This window comes from Felis catus, chromosome E2 (assembly GCF_018350175.1).
Source record: "Felis catus isolate Fca126 chromosome E2, F.catus_Fca126_mat1.0, whole genome shotgun sequence".
NCBI lineage: Eukaryota > Metazoa > Chordata > Mammalia > Carnivora > Felidae > Felis > Felis catus.
This window is the reverse complement of record NC_058382.1, coordinates 59,603,008-59,620,067: the sequence shown is the minus strand read 5'-3', so window position 1 is coordinate 59,620,067 and position 17,060 is coordinate 59,603,008. Positions and strand designations below refer to the sequence as shown.

Sequence of the window (17,060 nt, the reverse complement as noted above, 5' to 3'; positions counted from 1 at the left end):
ATGCCAAACATAGCACGTAGGCTAGTCAGGCATTCTGCAAAAGTTTATCACGTATTTCTGCTTGCTGAAATACTTCCTACCTTGGATCATAATGGTGACCCACCAGGTTTCTCTAAATCTGTGTGGTTCCTGTTTCTTTTTAGTCTTGTAGCCAGTTTTTTTCATTTTTTCATTCAAGAAACATTCAGTAAACATTCATTGGGTGATGATGTGTGTTGGTGTATATATCACATGACAAGGGATACATCTAAGGAGATTGGTACAAAAGGAAGCAAGTGTTTATGGTAAAACAATGTGATGGTGCTCCTTCCTAGGAGATGCCATTTGGGGACAAGTTTGAGGGGGGGGGGTGGCTCTTTAATGGCACAGACAGAAGAGATGGGTCTTCCTGGCAGAGGAGACAGCTTGAGCAAAGTCAGAGATGTTAACTAGGCTGGTGAGCTTTGAATTATCAGAGGGCTCCCCCTAAGAGCTGGGTGTGGGCACAGGCCACAAGGCCAGACCGGGATTTACGCATGGTGTGGTAAGGAATCATTGGGGCCATTAAATACCTTTACATAGGTGAGTGCCACAGTGAGTCTGCTTTGGCTCACGTGTTACTATTTGAAAGAATAGAGTTGTAATGCCAGCGTGGAGACTGAAAAGCAGTCTAGATGGAAAGGCCAGTTGGGTGTTGTTTTTCAGTTGCAGGTACCCAAGGTTTGAACCATGACTTACTGTTTAGTTATTTTTGTTAGAAGATGCACTTCCTCTATTATCAGATTCCAGGGACCAGGGGAGGCAGCCCTCTTTCTGGCCTTGAGACTGCTCTACAGAGGTGATAGTGAACAGTCAGGAATGGTGGAAACTGGCAGGGTCATTAGTTTTCTATCTGACTAGCAAGACCTCAAGCTCTCCCAGAAACAGTGGGGTGGCCAGGGGATTCTTGGCGTCCCTTAAGACCCTGGGCAGTCCCAGCAGGGTTCGCAGCTTTGTTGTAGAGCGGTTCCTGTAACCACACCCACACCCCCGGGGCCTGACTCTGGAAACAACTAATAACTACAGTTTCTTATTGTTGTGAGCTATTTAAGGTAAGCCACTGTCACGGGAAGGCTTTGGATATTCTCTCCAGTTGGGCCCCGCCTTCTAGAACACACGTGCCCTGGAGCACAGTAAACAAGGTAACTAAGGGCGGAACCACAAGACCAGTTAGGACAATGCAGGAGTCGGTGTTTGATTCAGCAGCTAGCATGATTTCCCCTTTCATTGCGATAAAGGAAGAAATGAGTGAATGTCAATTTTTAGATAAAAGAAAGGAGGCTGATTGGCACAATCGGGGTTCTATTTCGTTTACGTGGGCGGTTTCGGGCGCTAGACAAGTTTGCACCGATCCCCCTGGCCACCTAATCAGGCCTCAGGCCGTCCTGGGCCCTGTCCTGGGGTAATTCTTGGCGTCATGGTGGGGATTCTGGAGGGTCCCTGGGGCCGTCCACGGCGGTGGGGGTGGGGTCCTCAGGGCCGTCTTGGGTTCTGAGAGTAACCTCCGGGGGGGTTCTCAGGCTGTCTTGGGGGGGTTCTGGATGGGGACCTCCGGGGGAGTCCTCGAACAGCTTGGGGGGGGGGGGTCCTCCGGCCTTCCTCGCAGCTGCGGTCAAGCCAGCCGGCATTCCACGGTGCCGCCACCCCTGTTAGAGCAGTGGGGAGGGCGTGAGCCCATACTCTGGAGGTGGCGAGTTGGGTCCTCGAGCACGTCCTCAGTCGGGACGCGGCTACCATCGCCCGATGTTAAGTGGCATTGTTTTCCCGTGCCCGGTCCGGGCGCGGGACCTGGGCGTCAGGTCCCGGCTGGGCCGCGGGGGCCTGAATCGCTCACCGCTCGGTGGGCGGCGTCGGGCGGCGTGGGGGCGGGGCCCGTCGTGCTCCCGGGGGCGGGGCCCGGCCGACCGGCGGCGCGTGCGCACGGGCGGCGGCGGCGCCGCGGCCGTCCCTCGCGCCGGCATGGCGGTGTGCGCTCGCCTCTGCGGCGTGGGCCCGTCGCGGGGATGCCGGCGACGCCAGCAGCGCCGGGGCCCGGCTGAGACCGCGGCGGCCGACAGCGAGCCGGACACGGACCCCGAAGAGGAGCGCATCGAGGCGGGAGCGGCGGCGCTGGCCGGGGCGGGGGGCGGTCGGGGCGCGGGCCCCTCGCCGCCCCCGCGCTGCTCCCTGCTGGAGCTGCCGCCGGAGCTGCTGGTGGAGATCTTCGCCTCGCTGCCCGGCACCGACCTGCCCAGCCTGGCCCAGGTCTGCACCAAGTTCCGGCGCATCCTGCACACCGACACCATCTGGAGAAGGCGCTGCCGGGAGGGTGAGCGCGCCGGGGGCGGGGGTCCTGGCGGGCGGGGGTCCCCCCGAGGGAGGGTCCCGGCCGGGCGGGGGGCGGTGACTCCGGGGCTGTCTCCCACACTGCCGGGGCGCGGAGTCTGGGAGAGGTGGAGTCCCCGCAGGGCCGCGGAGCCGCACTCTACCCGCCCTGGGGGCCCTGAGCGGGGGTGGACGGGTCCACCGGCCACAGGGGCAGGACGGTTGACTGTGCTGGGGTTGGGGCTGGGTTCAGGCCAGGGAGTAAGCTGACGCATGTGGGCATCGGCCTCGGTCCCCAGGCCTCGGGGGGCGGAGCTGAGCAGAGCGAAGGGGGTGAAGTCGAACGGTTTGGGGAAGCAGCCCGAGCCGGGGAGTGTGGAGGGTCTCCTTAGGGGCGGGTCTGTGGAGGGGCAGGTGGAGCGAGGGTTTGCACTGTAATGACGGTGGCGAATAGTTTTGTAACAAATCCCAGGAGGAAGGGTTTACTTAATCCAGAGTTCCAGAGTCTCTGGACAACGTTTGAACGTTGACAGATGCCAGGTGTTCAGTGAGGTGTCATGTTTTGGTAAAAAGGATAGGTGAGAAAAAAATCCAGACAATGCAGAATGGCAGAAGGGAGAAATTAAAAATCATCAGAGATCCCTGCCATCAAAGATAACCCATTCTTACAATTTTGGAAAACGTCTCTCCGTATGCACATGTAGAGTCCTGTACACATTTTTACTTAGATGGGATCGTACCATGTATATTCTTCTAGAGACAGTTTAGTATAGAAAAAGCTTCGTGGTATGTCTCTGCGTGCACGTGCCACAGAGACTAGTTAGTCCCTTACCGGTCGACTTCTGAGTTTGCAGTTTTTCCTGGTCATAAACAGTGCTTGTCAGGGCTGCTTTTAAGCAGATACTGTAGCAATTTATATGTCCATGTGTCTTTTAGGACCTCTGCGATTGTCTTGTTAGGGTGCACGTCCTCGCAGCACGTTTGTGGGTAGTGGAGTGTAACACACTGATGGCACATAGACACCCACTGCCCAGCCGTTGGAATTTGCACCCCCTCCCACCCCAGAGGGTGCCTGAGAAGACCTCTTTCCCCAGATTCCACCCCCACCCCTCCCCCCAACAAGGGGGTCAGTCAGTCATATCTCTGCGGTAATGTTCAGTGGTCAGGGCTCTGGATTTTTACTCAGCGGTTCAGGCTCTATTTATATGCTGTGAGATCTTGGACATGCTGCTTCGCCTTCCCAGGTATTTGGGAAATGCTGCTCCCTTAGGGTCACGTTGAGGGTTAAATGAGATGATGCATGTGAAACTCTCACCCCCTAAATGGTAATGTTCTATTATGGGGCCTCTTGGCCATTGTATTTCATGTCTTGTGATTCCTTATTTGTGTGTTTTTGTTTTTGTCTCTTAAGACAGTCTATTTTTGTAAGGACAAATTTGTAAGAACTCTCCAAGTATTAGCAGTATTCACCTTTTGTCTTATATGTGGCAAGTGCATTTCTTTTGAGATTTTAAAGTAGAGGCAAAGAAAGTTTCCCCTTTCTCTTTCTCTCTGAACTCTGTCTTTTCATTTGTTTTGCTTTTTGTACACCTGTAAGACCCAGATTGGTCACAGGTGTTCCATTGTGCTTTGAGAAGTTTGTCCATCCGTCAGCCAAACCAGTGTGGTGCTTTCCGATGGGTTTGTCTCTAGGGAATTGTAATGTGGCTAGCTCAACTCTAGAAACAGAGAGTAGCGAAGACTTTTGTGTAATCAAAAACTCAAAGGTATGCCACAGAGCAAAACTCACTGAGGATAGAGTTCAGGGTGAATTGCTAGAGTCGCTAATGGAAATATAGGAAGTCCTGATGTGGTTGTAGAAGGTAGTTGGGACAGAGAGAGGACTATGCAGTCCCTTCCTGCTGGGGCGCTTCTCAGTTCAGCTTTCCTGGGACAGCAGACCATGTGGTAGAAGGAAGGCTAACTGGGAAAGTTCTCATTTTGAGAAATTAAACAAAAAAAAAAGATAAAAATGGTAAAACAGGGGGTGCCCGGGTGGCTCCGTCGGTTGAGCGTCCGACTTCGGCTCAGGTCACGATCTCACAGTCTGTGGGTTCAAGCCCCGCATTGGGCTCTGTGCTGACAGCTCAGAGCCTGGAGCCTGCTTCAGATTCTGTGTCTCCCTCTCCCCTTCCCCTGCTCACGCTCTGTCTCTCTCTGTCTCAAAAAATAAATAAATAAATAAAATGGAAAAACAGGCATATTCCTAGTCACCCCCAATAAATGTTAATTCTTTTGTTATATTTGCTTTTGATTCCTCTACCTTTGTAAATTTTTTTTTGATTGTTTAAATGTTTATTTATTTAGTTATTTTGAGAGAGAGCAGAGGAGGGGCAGATAGAGAGGGAGACAGAATCCCAAGCAGCCTCCGTACCCTCAGCACAGAGCCAGACGCGGGGCTTGATCTCAGGAACTGTGAGATCATGACCTGAGCCAAAAGCACGAGTCAGATGATCAACCCAAGGGATTGAACCACCCAGGCACCTCTTGACCTTTTTTAACAGAAAACATCTCAGCTGATACTCAAAGTCGTCCCTTCTGGTCAGCACTGCCCTTTCTACTCCAAGAAGCAGCCGCTGTCATAGGCTTAATTTACTAGTGTATATAGGACATATACATCTGTATATGGCGTATGCTAGGACATTGTCCCCAAATGTAACATTTGTGGTGGTTTAGTTTTTAGAAATATATCATCTGTGAGTATCGTACATCTGCTTTTCTTCCCCTTGTGAACTTCTGTTTTTAAGTTCTGTCCATGTGAATACATTTAATTTTGGTTCACTCTTTTCAAATGCTGTGTGGTGGCTCATTTGGAGAGACCACACTTTGTCGCTTCTCTTATTTTTATTTCTTTCTTCTACTATATATAGCATACAGTGAACAACACGTTTCCTGGAATGCAGATAACATACACGCAGAAGTAGTGTTGCTGGGGCAGTGGGCTGTGCGATTTGCACTTTTGCTAGGTACTGCCCAGTTATTTCTGGGCTTGATTTTAGCTGCTTTCACACCTGTCACTAGAGCATGGACAGGTTAAGTCACAAAAGATGAAATACAAATGTTCATTATGCATCATTACAAAGTTGCAGTCATTTCTGGTCTAGCTATTTTAAGTTATCCCATTTAATCCAGTATCTGCCAAATTCTTTCTAATCTGAAAGATCCATTTTTTAGAAGTTTATTTATTTATTTTGAGAGAGAGCGTGTGAGCTGGTGAGGGGCAAAGAGTAAGAGAGAGAGAGAGAGAGAGAGAGAGAGAGAGAGAGAGAGAGAGAGGAGAGAGGAGAGAGGAGAGAATCACAAACAGGCTCTGCACGGTCAGCGCAGAGCCCCTGTGGGGCTCATTCTCACGACTGTAAGATCATGACCTGAGCCAAGATCAGAAGTTGGGTGCTTAACTAACTGAGCCACCCAGGCACCCCTGAACGATGCATTTTTATTTATTTTAATTTGCATGTGCCTGATAACTAGTAAGGATGCACATTTAAAAAAATAATTATTGGCAGTTTGGATTTCTCTTGTTTGCCTATCCTTCTTGCCCATTTTCTCCCCTATTATTTTTCTTACTATTTTGTGGGTTTAATTTATTTCACCTGGATCAATTTCTGTTTACTATATTGTAAAACATTTTCATGTAGGCTATAGTCATTTGCAATTTAACTTCATTTATAATGACTTTTGTGAAAGTTACATGTTAATCAAATTCATGAATTTTGGGTTTAAGTAATGATTTTCATCTCAAGGTTATGAAGATGGTTGGCAGCTGGGTCTTTGATTTCAGTAGTTCATTCTGGTAGCTTGAATGGCAAGCTCATTTATGTCAAACATTGGACTGTTGGCAATCCTATATGGTATACCTAGATGTGTCATAGCGTTAGTCGAATTGTGATTGAAATACATATACACGTATAAGAATAGTCATGTATGAGACAGGCCTGATTTCACTTCTCTTAATTCCCAAAGTTCTTCTTTCCTGGACTAGACATTTGGTTAAGGTGAGTGTTCATAAGGCCAAAGTGCCAGGTCTATTTAGGTAAAAACCAAAGTACTCCCAGCCTTGGTGATCAGGAGGCTGGATCTCAGGCTGGCTGAGAAGGTGAGTTGTCCTTGTCCCCTCAGGTTTCGTGAATGGAACCTCCAGGTCTGGTCAAGCCCTGACAGGAGTTTAATGGTGCCTCCGTTTTTTAGTGTCTTGGGTGGGTGAGACTAATTAGTGAATTTGCATGTTTACATGTTTGCTTTCTATCTTTTGCTTGGATTTTCCAGAACAGAAAACAACTCACAAAAATGGGAGTGGGAAGGAGGATACCATACACCTGTGTTTTCTTGCTTTATAGGATTTAGGGCCATGATTGACTTTCAGGGTGCAGACAATGCCTGCATGTTTAAAATGATAGGATGATTTTGCAAGGGGGGAGGGTCGGGGGTAGCACTGGGAACTGAAAACGAGGTAGCTCTCTATAATGTTTGGTGAGATGTTCACAAGTTCCAGTGTCCTAGCAATAAATCAGTTATTTGTATAGAACTTTGGCTTTTCTAGTCTGCTGCTTATTGGAGCCGTTGGATCCAATATTTTCTAGTGGTATTTCTCTGGGCAGGTGAAAGAAGGTTGGTAGGGAGAAGCCAAGCCTGAGCTCCTAATTTTGGGGTTCGCACATAACAACTGGCTGGCTTACAGGAATGGGATCAAACCAAGCCCGGCCTCCAGGGCGGGTACAGGCCAGGGCCAGGGTAAACACTTTTTGATGCATCATCACTCCTTAGGCTGCAGGCCTCCTGCAGTAACTTACGTGTGGGGCTATAAATAAGTCATCACTTCTCGGAGTTCTGAGGGCGAAGCCAAGTGCGTTATTTTGCCTTTGACCCTGACGAGGCTTTTCTTGGTTAATACTTCACCATTTAGTTGGTGAATTTAGAGGTCCACATTCACACCCTAGTTCTTAATCAGAATAATTAAATAATAACAAAAGACAGATTTAGAATGCGTGTGTTTTTCCCCTCCCACACTGAGCTGTAAATATTCAGACATAAGGATTTCATATCATTCAGCTCAGTACCTGCTGGTGTCAGGTTTTGAATTTAAGATATATGTATTATATATATATATATGTATAACAAGATATATAAAATATATATATAATATATACAGTTAAGATATATATATATTATATATGTATGTATAATTTGCCCATTTCTTCCCTTGATGGTAAGTTTTTTTGACACATAGAACGATATTTGGGCAATATTTTGATCTGTGGTAAGTCTAAAGTGGGTTTAGATTCTGTCATGATTAGAAATAATCTGTTTCCAATAACGTATGATCTTTTTGACAGAAATGGGAAATTAAAAACCAATATTTAATTCTGGTTTTGCAATCAGAAGAAAATGCAATTTCTGTCCTATCTGATATGCTGATGCAAAATATGAGCAACGTGGCTTTTGTTAAATATGGTTAAAATTGGAAGGTCATCTTAGGAAGAGGTGAAATGGGCAAGCTGTACGTTATAAGGCTGGCTTCAGGGATATTTTATGATTACTTGTAAAGCAGATCCTAGCCCACTGGTTTTGGTGGTGGGATGGGCAGGTCAGTGAACTGTTCCTGTAATAGAAACGCACGTGTCTTAACCGCGAGAAGGGGAGGCCAGCCCCCCTCCGGTACATGCAGCAGGATTTCAAAATTTGAGGGGAAAACCTTTATCTTTTTTCCCTGCTTTACCAATTGAAAGGACTATAGTCCTCTGTGTTTTTGCAAGTTGAATCTCATATGGTGCTTTACAGAGAAACCTTTGCTTTCTGGTTAGCAAAGCAGAAAAGGGTATAGGACAGTGGTGCATCATAGGGGAACATTTTTTAGACTTCGTCTTTGTGACCTTAAAAAAGTAAGCTAGAAAGTGACCCTGGTACCCAGAAAGCATCGAATAAAGATGTCCCCCGACCATATTTAATTGGATAGACACTGGTACCTTGCCAAAAAGAATCGATTGGTTGTTAGAAGTCCAGGCACTGCCATGTATACTGTTGCCCTGTGTTTATAAAATGAGTGTGTAACACGTGTGAGGCTCTGACTTTGTCTTTCTGGCTGGAAAGGGCTTGCAAACACAAGGGTGTCTTTGGGACTTTGCAGAGGAACAAGCGTCCTCTGCAAAGAAGGCCCTTTCCCCAAGGCTGGCGGGGTTTGGAACTCATGAGTCAGCGTCCTCTGCCAGCGACACCGTCACCGTCCGCCCGGTGGCGATGGAGAGGCTCGGGAACCTGAGCTGGCCAGGCCTGCATGTGGAGTATTAGTGGAGGAGCAGGGACGTGTCAGAAACACTAGACAAGGTCTGGGGAGGGGTGGCAGTGACTGCCCCGTCAGGCTCACGGGTTCTCTCCTGGTCTCATCCGTGGGCGGCGGGGCAGGGAGTGTGGGTGTCTGAGAGTGACAGATGGGCCTTCCCAGGAGTGGGTGTCACTTGGCCAGCAGGTGGGTGCCTGTCGTGGGAGGCAGACTGGGGTCAGAGCCCTTAGCCCGTTGGCACTGAGATTGCTTATCTTTACGTGGACTGAACTGGTTGAGAACAAGTCACATGAGTCACAGGCGGTGTCAGCCGTCCTGGGGAAGTGTTTGTTTAAGCGTCCCGAATAGTCCAGGTGTTTAATAAGAGACACCTGTGGGCTGTGTCCATGTTTTGGGTTTTACAGTCTTTCCATCCTAAGATGAGCTGGCTGCAGAGTTTTTCCAGATCTGCTACATTATGAGAGAGAGAGAGAGAGAGAGAGAGAGAGAGAGAGAGAGAGAGAGAGAGAGAAAGGCATTTCATGCAGTTACAGTAATAGCTAAGCGAAGCGGGGCACTGGAGAACACATGGGTTTCAGGTCAGTAGTCTGTCGTTGGAGAGGTGGTCCTGGATACTGGCACAGAGCAGCGGTGTTGGGAAACCCGGGGACTGGGTGCCCAACTCCCCTGTCCTGCCTGGGGGAGATCCCCCTCTCACCAGCCCCAGCCCCCAACTTTGTTTTTAGCCTCAAGTCAAACTTGGAGCCATACTTTATTAAGGAGGGTGTTTCGCTCCTAATTTAGTGCACACAAAAATCAGTCTTACCAATCAAGCCATCTTAGAGTTTTATTTAGAGAACCCCGCAGCGTGCGGCAGGTAGGAAGGAAATTAGCAGCCTCTGGTCCACCTTCCGGCCCTTCTCCCTGCTTGTCCAGTGACCTGTCTGGTCACACGGTCCTTTCCTCCTGCCTCTGCCTCACCTGGTGGTGCAGTGGCCTCCCTGGAGCCCCGCCTGCATTTCCAGGCACATCTCTGCTGGCGTCCCCACGGGTTAATGGTCCTCTGTGGAGGCTCTGTCCTTGCTGCTTTTCTACCTAGACTCTTCCATACCTTTTTTTTTTTTTTTTTTTTTGGTGCTGCCTGTGGCCTCCCATCCCTGCTGCCGTCCAACTCCCTCCAGGGCTGGGGGACAACTTCCCTTTCCAGATTTGTGTTGTGTGCGCATCGGCTCGCTGCGGTAGCGTCTGAGTGCGGTGCTGTCACAGTGTGAACGGGGAGGAGGAGGCTGGGTCCCTCCGTGGCCGCCTCTGGCACTGATGTGGCACACGGAAGAATGGTGCTCCCGTTCTTGGTCCCCTTCTGCTCTGATGTGTGTGCTTATCTGTCATGGCTGGCACAGGGACTGTGTCTGTTAATCTCCACCTTCCCTTCCAGGGAACGGGCCTCTCAAGAAGCAGAAGTGTGTCTGCTGGTTTCTGCAGGGGTGAGGGAGAGGGAGAACGCTTCTAGCCCACTCTCTCCCACCCATAGAGACTGACCAGAGTGCCGTGTGGATGGGGAGTTTTTGGGAAACCCCATCATACAGCCCGGAGCTCGTTGGAGAGGGAATGCGTGGTGAGCACTTGGCAGCCCCTGGCAGTTAGGTCACAAGAGGCTGCCGCTTGTGTTGGCTTGACTTGGGCCAAATCACTGGGCTGTTTTTTCTCTTGGGCAAAACATTTTTCAAATAGCTTTTTGGTAAAAAAAATTTTTTTATGTTTATTTTATTTTTGAGAGAGAGAGAGAGTGCGTGGGAGGGGCAGAGAGGGGGAGACACAGAATCCGAAGCAGGCTCCAGGCTCTGAGCTGTCAGCACAGAGTCTGACGCGGGGCTCGAACCCACGAACTGTGAGATGACGGCCTGAGCTGAAGTCGGATGCTCAACCGATGGAGCCCCCCAGGCGCTATGGAAATTTTCCAGTTGGAATACTTGAAGTGGCAGTTTACTTTTTTTTACTGTGGTGAACGTACACATGCAACAAAAACTTCCACTTGGGCTGTTTGTAAATGCACAGGTCTGTGGCACTGAGCACTTTCACATCGTTGTGCAGCCATCGCCCCTGCCCGTCTCCAGGACTTTCCCTTCTTGCTCAGCTGTGCCTCTGTCCCCATCACTAGCTCCCCATTTCCTCCCCCAGCCCCGGCAGCCAGCGTTCTTCTGTCTGTCTCTCTGAATCAAATACCCCAGGGAATCCTGCACTATTTGTTTTCTGGGGACCAGCTTGTTTCACTGAGCATAAGGTCCCCAAGGTTTATCCATGTTACAGCAGGTGACAGAGTTTACTTCCTTTCTAAGGCTGAATAATATCCCGTTGTGTGGATGGCCCACTTACCTGCCTTCTGGATATTGTGAGTAGTGCTGCTGGGAGCGTGGGTGCAGGGGCCCCTCCTTCGGCTCTTTTGGGGATGTATCCCACATGGAGAATGAGAGCAGGTCATATGGTAATTCTGTGTGCCCGTACTTTTCCACATTTTATAAATGTCCTCAAGCCCAGCTCCCCCGTTTTTCTCCCCCTCCCAACCTCTTTTTTTTTTAATTTAATTTTTATTTTTTATTTTGTGGCCATCATTGGAGTAGACACTCTCAAAAAAAGAGTCTCTTAAGCTATTTTATATAATAGATAAGCAAGGAAACCTTTTTTGTAAAAAAGTTTTTTGTTTAAGTTATCTCTATACCTAACATGGGGCTTGAACTCACGACCCCGAGATCAAGAGTCGCATGCTTCACCAACTGAGCCAGCCGGATGCCCCAGCAAGGAGACTTGAATCGCCAGCCTTCCACCCCAAATCCAGTACTTGAAAAGCAGCCGGAGGCATCCTGGTTTGGTGTGCTAGCTTTCAGTCATCTGGGACGGGGTCTGTGCCAAAGGATAGAGGTCACACTTGGTAGTTTTTCTAGAAGCAAGGGTACATGGTGCTGGCCAGTCTGCAGGCCCGAAAGGTATTTTATTTTATTTTATTTTATTTTATTTTATTTTATTTTATTTTATTTTATTTTATTTTATTTTATTTTATTTTATTTTATTTTATTTTATTTTATTTTATTTTATTTTATTATTTTATTTATTTTATTTTATTTTATTTTATTTTATTTTATTTTATTTTAATTTATTTTTGAGAGACAGAGCACAAGTGGGGGAGGGGCAGAGACAGAAAGAGGCACAGAATCAGCCGCAGACTCCAGGCTCTGAGCTGTCAGCACAGAGCCCGACGCGGGGCTCGAACCCACTCGAACCGTGAGATCACGACCTGAGCCAAAGTCAGATGCCCAACCGACTGAGCCACCCAGGCGCCCCCCTAAAGCTATTTTAAGGGCAGTTTCCCCTCATGACTTTTGGAAGGTTTCTGGAACAATCAGAGGATGTGGCGTTGTTCTTATTCCCTGTTCAAGAGAAAGATTTTCCATCAGGTGGAAAGTAATCAAACATTTCTCCGAGGCACGGTTAGGTCAGAATGGCATTATTCTGCCTTGGTGGATTTGTTAGGGCCTTCAGGGAACATTAAGAAAACCCCGCTAAGGATTGCTGTATTTATTAGCACTGCACCCTAATTTTGCTTTTCTTCTGATTGCTGGTGGGGTTTTTGTGGACACTTACTGCTTGTGCAGCTTCATAGCCCGTGCGATGCCAGCCAGCAGTGCTGTGCCCTCACGCAGCGCACAGAAAGCTGGTGATGTGGCCGTTGTGGCTGCAGTCCTTGGAGCCATTCGGGAGGTTGGTTCCTGTCGCGACGGAGTGTGGGTTGGACTCTGACGCAAAAGCCATGTCAAGTCACTAGCCTTCGGCGACTTGGGTCCAGGGAGCAGCATCACTGCCTCACGGAGGCCTGGCCGTTGACTTCCCGCTCTCACATCTGTGCCCTGTATCTGACCCTTGGCACCGAGGGTGCCAGTGCGCGTATTATAGAAGCGTGCGGTTCACGGAGGACCACCGCCACCCCCGCCCCCTGCAGTCACACCACTTGGCCAAGGAGGCGGTAAGAGACTCCTCATTGTCCGTCACCGCACGCACTGGTGGCCTGCTGAAGCCGGGAAGGAGCTGTCCTTTCAAAACCACACAGCAAACAAACTGAAGCAGCAATCTTGTGCGGTGGCAACTTTGAAGTGCATGGTTTGCACAAGAGAAAGCCAGTGTGTCTGGAGAGCCAGACACAGTAGTGACCGCTGACCGGTGGCTCTCGGGAGGAGCCGCCTGGCTGCGATGGGCATCACAGAGCGGACAGGAAGTGACGAAGGCCGCGTACGTGGAGCAGAGCCCTTCTCAGTGACTGTGGGGTAGACTGGTTGCTTCAGTTTGTTCTGCCGCCCGGGTGGCCTGTGCGGGTGTGGACAAGCCGTGCTGTCCCAGGTTCCATGCAGGTGTGGCTGAGTCCCTGCCCCAGGCTCACGGAGGGCTCCCAGGCCCTCAGCCTGCGTCAGCCTCCAGAGGCAGGCCTCCAGTCCTCGCTCTCCAGCCAGCAGGATACCCTGCGTGCTTTGTGCCTTTTTTGCTTGATAACGAGCAAGGCTGTGATTTTTGTCTTAGTCTTCAACGTCGCGTCTGTTCGTCAGCAGAGGAGGTAGGGAGAAGCAGGGTCCCGGGCAGGCCTGAGCCGCCAGCCCCCAGGTAGCTTCTCCGTGCTGCGTGCATCTCGAGCTTTACTTTGGGTACCGTTGAAGCGCTACCAGCTCATAGAGGCATCTGGGCCAGTATCATCCATTCTGTTGAAAAGACCAGACCGGACCTCTGGAGGAACGGGGCCGGGGGTGGGGGGCAGCACGTTGCCACTGCCGGGCCCACTGTGTCGATCCACGTCCCAGATGGCCTGCTGAGACGCCAGCCTTGCCCAGCCTTGACGCGCCTTCCTGTGCCGGGGACACAGTCCCAGAGGCGGCCGTGTCGTGAAGCCCCAGCTGGACGCTTGCACCGAGTGTGAGCACGGGGAGAGTCCTATAGTGATGCGTGAGGGCCCGGGGGGGGGGGCCGTGCTTGCCACCCTGAGGCGCCCCGTCCGGGCTGCAGTTCCAGGTCCCGCAGCGCGAGCTCTGCTCCGCTGTGCCAGCCTCAGGCCTCTCTGCGCGTGTTTCCTCCGCACTGATGTGGACGGGGTAGTAGCAGCAGCAGTCTCGGGCCTGCCGGCAGGGTCGGCCACACTGACGCCTGGCCCGAGCAACGGTTGGTACCGGGCAGGTGTGGTTATTGTTAGCTCGGCCAGTGGGCAGGTCTGGATCCGTGGTGATTGGCTCAGGACCGTGCTTTCCTTTCAAAGCCCTGCTGGGACCCGGTCACCTGAGGTTTCAGCTGGGAAGTGCTGGGGCGGGGCAGGGAAAGGGAGAAGGAAGCAGGAGGGTTCCAAGGATCCCTGTCGCTGGCTGGGGTCTAGGTGGCCTGGTGCCAAAGGGACATGCGTGTGCAGCTCTTCCTTCCGGGATCTCGCCCGGGACTCTGATCACAGGCCTGTGGCTTTAATAGAACCAGCAGCGTGGCGAGCCACAGCAGGGGTTCAGGGGGCCTTGGTGGAACCCTGACGCCAAGGACCATCTCATTTCCTGGGAACGTGTTGTTTCCTGACCACCGAGCTTGTGCCGCACCCCGTCACGGGCTGGGCGTCGTCCGATTCTGGGTTTGTGCCGTGAGGCTTCTGGAGCTCATCGGAGTGGACAGTGCGGGTTGTCCTTTCGTCAGGTGTGGTCTGAACCCAGGATAAAGGCTTCACTGGTGAGTGCGGGCGCTGTGTGCAGAAGTCCCACACAACCTCCCCAGCAGGGGACAGACACACGCTTGGAAGACGGGGCCAAGGTTTCCGCGCACCTCCCCACACTCCGTCCCCCGCCCTCCATCAATCTGTTTCTGTCGTTTCGTGATTTCCTGACCATGATCTCCACAAATAATTTCTTGTTGCAGAGTATGGCGTTTGCGAGAACCTGCGGAAGCTGGACATCACGGGCGTGTCTTGTAGAGACGTCTATGCCAAGCGTAAGTTAACCTGTTGCCACCCACTGTCACCTTAGTTCCAGAGCCAGACGCAGAGTGAGCACCCATGATAGGAACACGAAGAATTTGACCCACAGCCCACGGGGCCCTTCTCAGACACCTCCTCAGGGTTGTAGCTGGCATGGTAGCGCTAAAACCAAGGGGCTCTTTTCTCTGTTTCTGGGTGTCTCACCCTTACTTTTCAGCCCGTCAAGGAGAATGGTGTCTTTTATTAGGTGTCAAGGGCCGTTAGCTCTGAGAAACGTGGCTGCCCTGGAAACTCTGGGTGTTTCCAGAAGTGTCCCTTCCTCTGGATCCTGGGCCCGCAGCCTGAGGGGACAGGTGGACAGCAGCTCCATGGTGAGGTGTGGCCGCTCCCGCAGGCTCCCTCAGCCGGTGGGGCTGGGCTGCCTTGGAGCGCACCGTCCTCCAGCCCACCCAGGCTCCCCCTTCTCGGGCTCCTTCTGCCTTGCAGTCTCCTGTCGCCATGATGAACCCCCCGGGCCCCCCCATTTCTTGTTCTCTGCTCCCTTGCTTTCCAGAGTCATCAGTGACACTCCCCATCTGTGTGTTCACAGTCCCCCCAGCCCCAATACCTTTCCTCGGGCCTCTTGGTGTGCGAAGGCCTGTGTTCACACCGTCACGGCCCGGGAGCCGCGGATCAGCGCCGACCCGCAGAGGGCAGCCCGCAGGTCCACTGCCCGGCCGCCACCTGGAGCTGGGGATTGGAGAGCGCAGGGACGATGGTGACCCAGTTCTCTTTGGCCTGAAGTTGACTTGTTCACTGCTCTGAAAAGGACCTTAAGTTTTCATCTCTAACCATCTTGGTAGATTTGGATTTTCCTTCTTTTGAAATGTTCTCCATTGAAAGCACGGCAGGTGGTCTCCTCCCTAAATGCCTTGCCTGCCAGCTGGGGCCGCACTCTGTGCGGGGACACCTTCGACTCTGGTCAGAGAAGGAGGCCGGTCGCGGAGAGCCGGCCGAAGCCCTGGCAGCCCCTCCAGGCTCTGGGCTGCGCAGGCTCCTGCCTCTTTCCCTGTCCTTCCTGTTAGCAGGTCTGTCACTCGGGGTCTCTCTCTGGGATGCCCCTCCTCACGGGGAGTGTGGGGTCGCCACGTAGGACGGGCTCTGAGGGAGACCGTGGTGGGGCTCTGTCCCTGCAGGCTGATTTCGTCGTCCGGCGGGTGCCTCGCCCATCAGAGGCTCTATCCCCACACGTGGCGCGTGTGCTGATGCGGGCTTGCTCACACCGGGGAGCCCTCCTGTCGGAGGCTGGGGTTCTTCACGGACCTTCCTCTGAGGAGCCAGCGTGCTCACGACACACGCAGCTTGTGGGGGCTCAGCGGTGCCCTCCCACCTGCCGCGCACCTCTGGGGGCCTCTGCCCTGCCGCGCCCAGCACCCCGCTTCCCCCCCCCCCCCCCCCCCCGCCTTCCTCAGGGCCTTGGGCTTCCCCTTCGCCCTCTGCTGCTGCACCCAGGTCGGCAGCTGCCCCTGCTCCCCGTCTTTGCCCCTAGACCCCATGCAAGGCCGGCTGCTTGGGACCCGCCAGCTCCCCCTTCCCCGGGCTTCTCCTTGTGTGCTCAGACTCTGCTTTCTGCTCATGCCTCTGCTCCACGTTCTGCCATCTCTCCAGGGGACGTGGGTCTGGGGGACCCAAGTGGTCAAGTGTCCTGAATGCTGGATTCCTTCCTGTCCTCTCCTCTCAGCAGCCAGAACAGTGCTGCTTTGCATCCTGCAAAGCCCAGACTCCAGAGGCAGAAAGCCAGTTCTGCCCCCCTCCCTGCCCCCGCTCCATTCTGTGGGTGTGCACATGGCCCTGGCTTCACTCTGGTTCCTCCGTGGTTTCCCAGAGCTCGTGTCTTAAATCTAGCCAGAGCGTGGATGTCAGATTGTCGTTGAAGCAGAGGCACATGCCCCACAATGGTCTCCATGTGCGTGCACAGAGGACAGAGATGTCCTGGCTTTTCTGGACCATCAGCTGGTTTCTAGGAGTATCCACTACGTCAAGTTTTTATCATCTGACTGCTTGAGTTTGTTAGGTCGTTTGACAGTGTCCTCTGAAAGCAGCTTGAAGGGAGAAGTTTGCCTTCAAGTAAGCACTCAAACTTGTCCTCGGGAGTGTAGGCATTCAAAATAGCATCTGGAGGAAGGCAGGTTCCTCTGCCCACCGGGGGTGGCTGCAGATGTGGGAATTAAGGCCTCCTTAGAGCTCGACTCGGCCCTGCTGTCCTGTGGAGCACAGGGGGGCAGTGACTGAGCAGTGGGTGGTACGGCTGGGGTAAGCCAGGGGTGGGCGACTGAGAGGGGACAGGGTAAGGTGAACATGCTCCTGTGCACGTCTGGAGTGCTGGGGGTGTGGACAGGCACACGCGGACATCTGGAGATTTCTTTTCACTGCTGAGTCTTGACCCGTAAATGGTTGCAAAATCCGGGGAATGATTCATCGTCC

The 17,060-nt window shown here is 52.0% G+C and overlaps 2 protein-coding genes across 4 annotated transcripts in view; one reads left to right on the top strand and one right to left on the bottom strand.

Annotated features, from left to right (window-relative positions):
- Positions 1-11,785, bottom strand: part of MAP1LC3B (microtubule associated protein 1 light chain 3 beta) — a 28,541-nt gene extending 16,756 nt beyond the window's left edge. Inside the window, exon 1 of the mRNA XM_045046871.1 lies at positions 11,781-11,785. The gene's annotated coding sequence lies outside the window, so the exon portion shown is untranslated. The remainder of the gene's footprint in view (positions 1-11,780) is intronic.
- Positions 1,941-17,060, top strand: part of FBXO31 (F-box protein 31) — a 45,542-nt gene continuing 30,422 nt past the window's right edge. Inside the window, exons 1-2 of one of the 3 annotated variants that reach the window (XM_011290281.3) lie at positions 1,941-2,326; positions 14,540-14,611. In XM_011290281.3, coding sequence (XP_011288583.3) covers positions 1,978-2,326; positions 14,540-14,611 — 421 coding nt within the window. In that variant the 5' untranslated portion in view covers positions 1,941-1,977. The remainder of the gene's footprint in view (positions 2,327-14,539; positions 14,612-17,060) is intronic. The other 2 variants (XM_011290282.3, XM_045046861.1) reach the window with 2 other exon arrangements.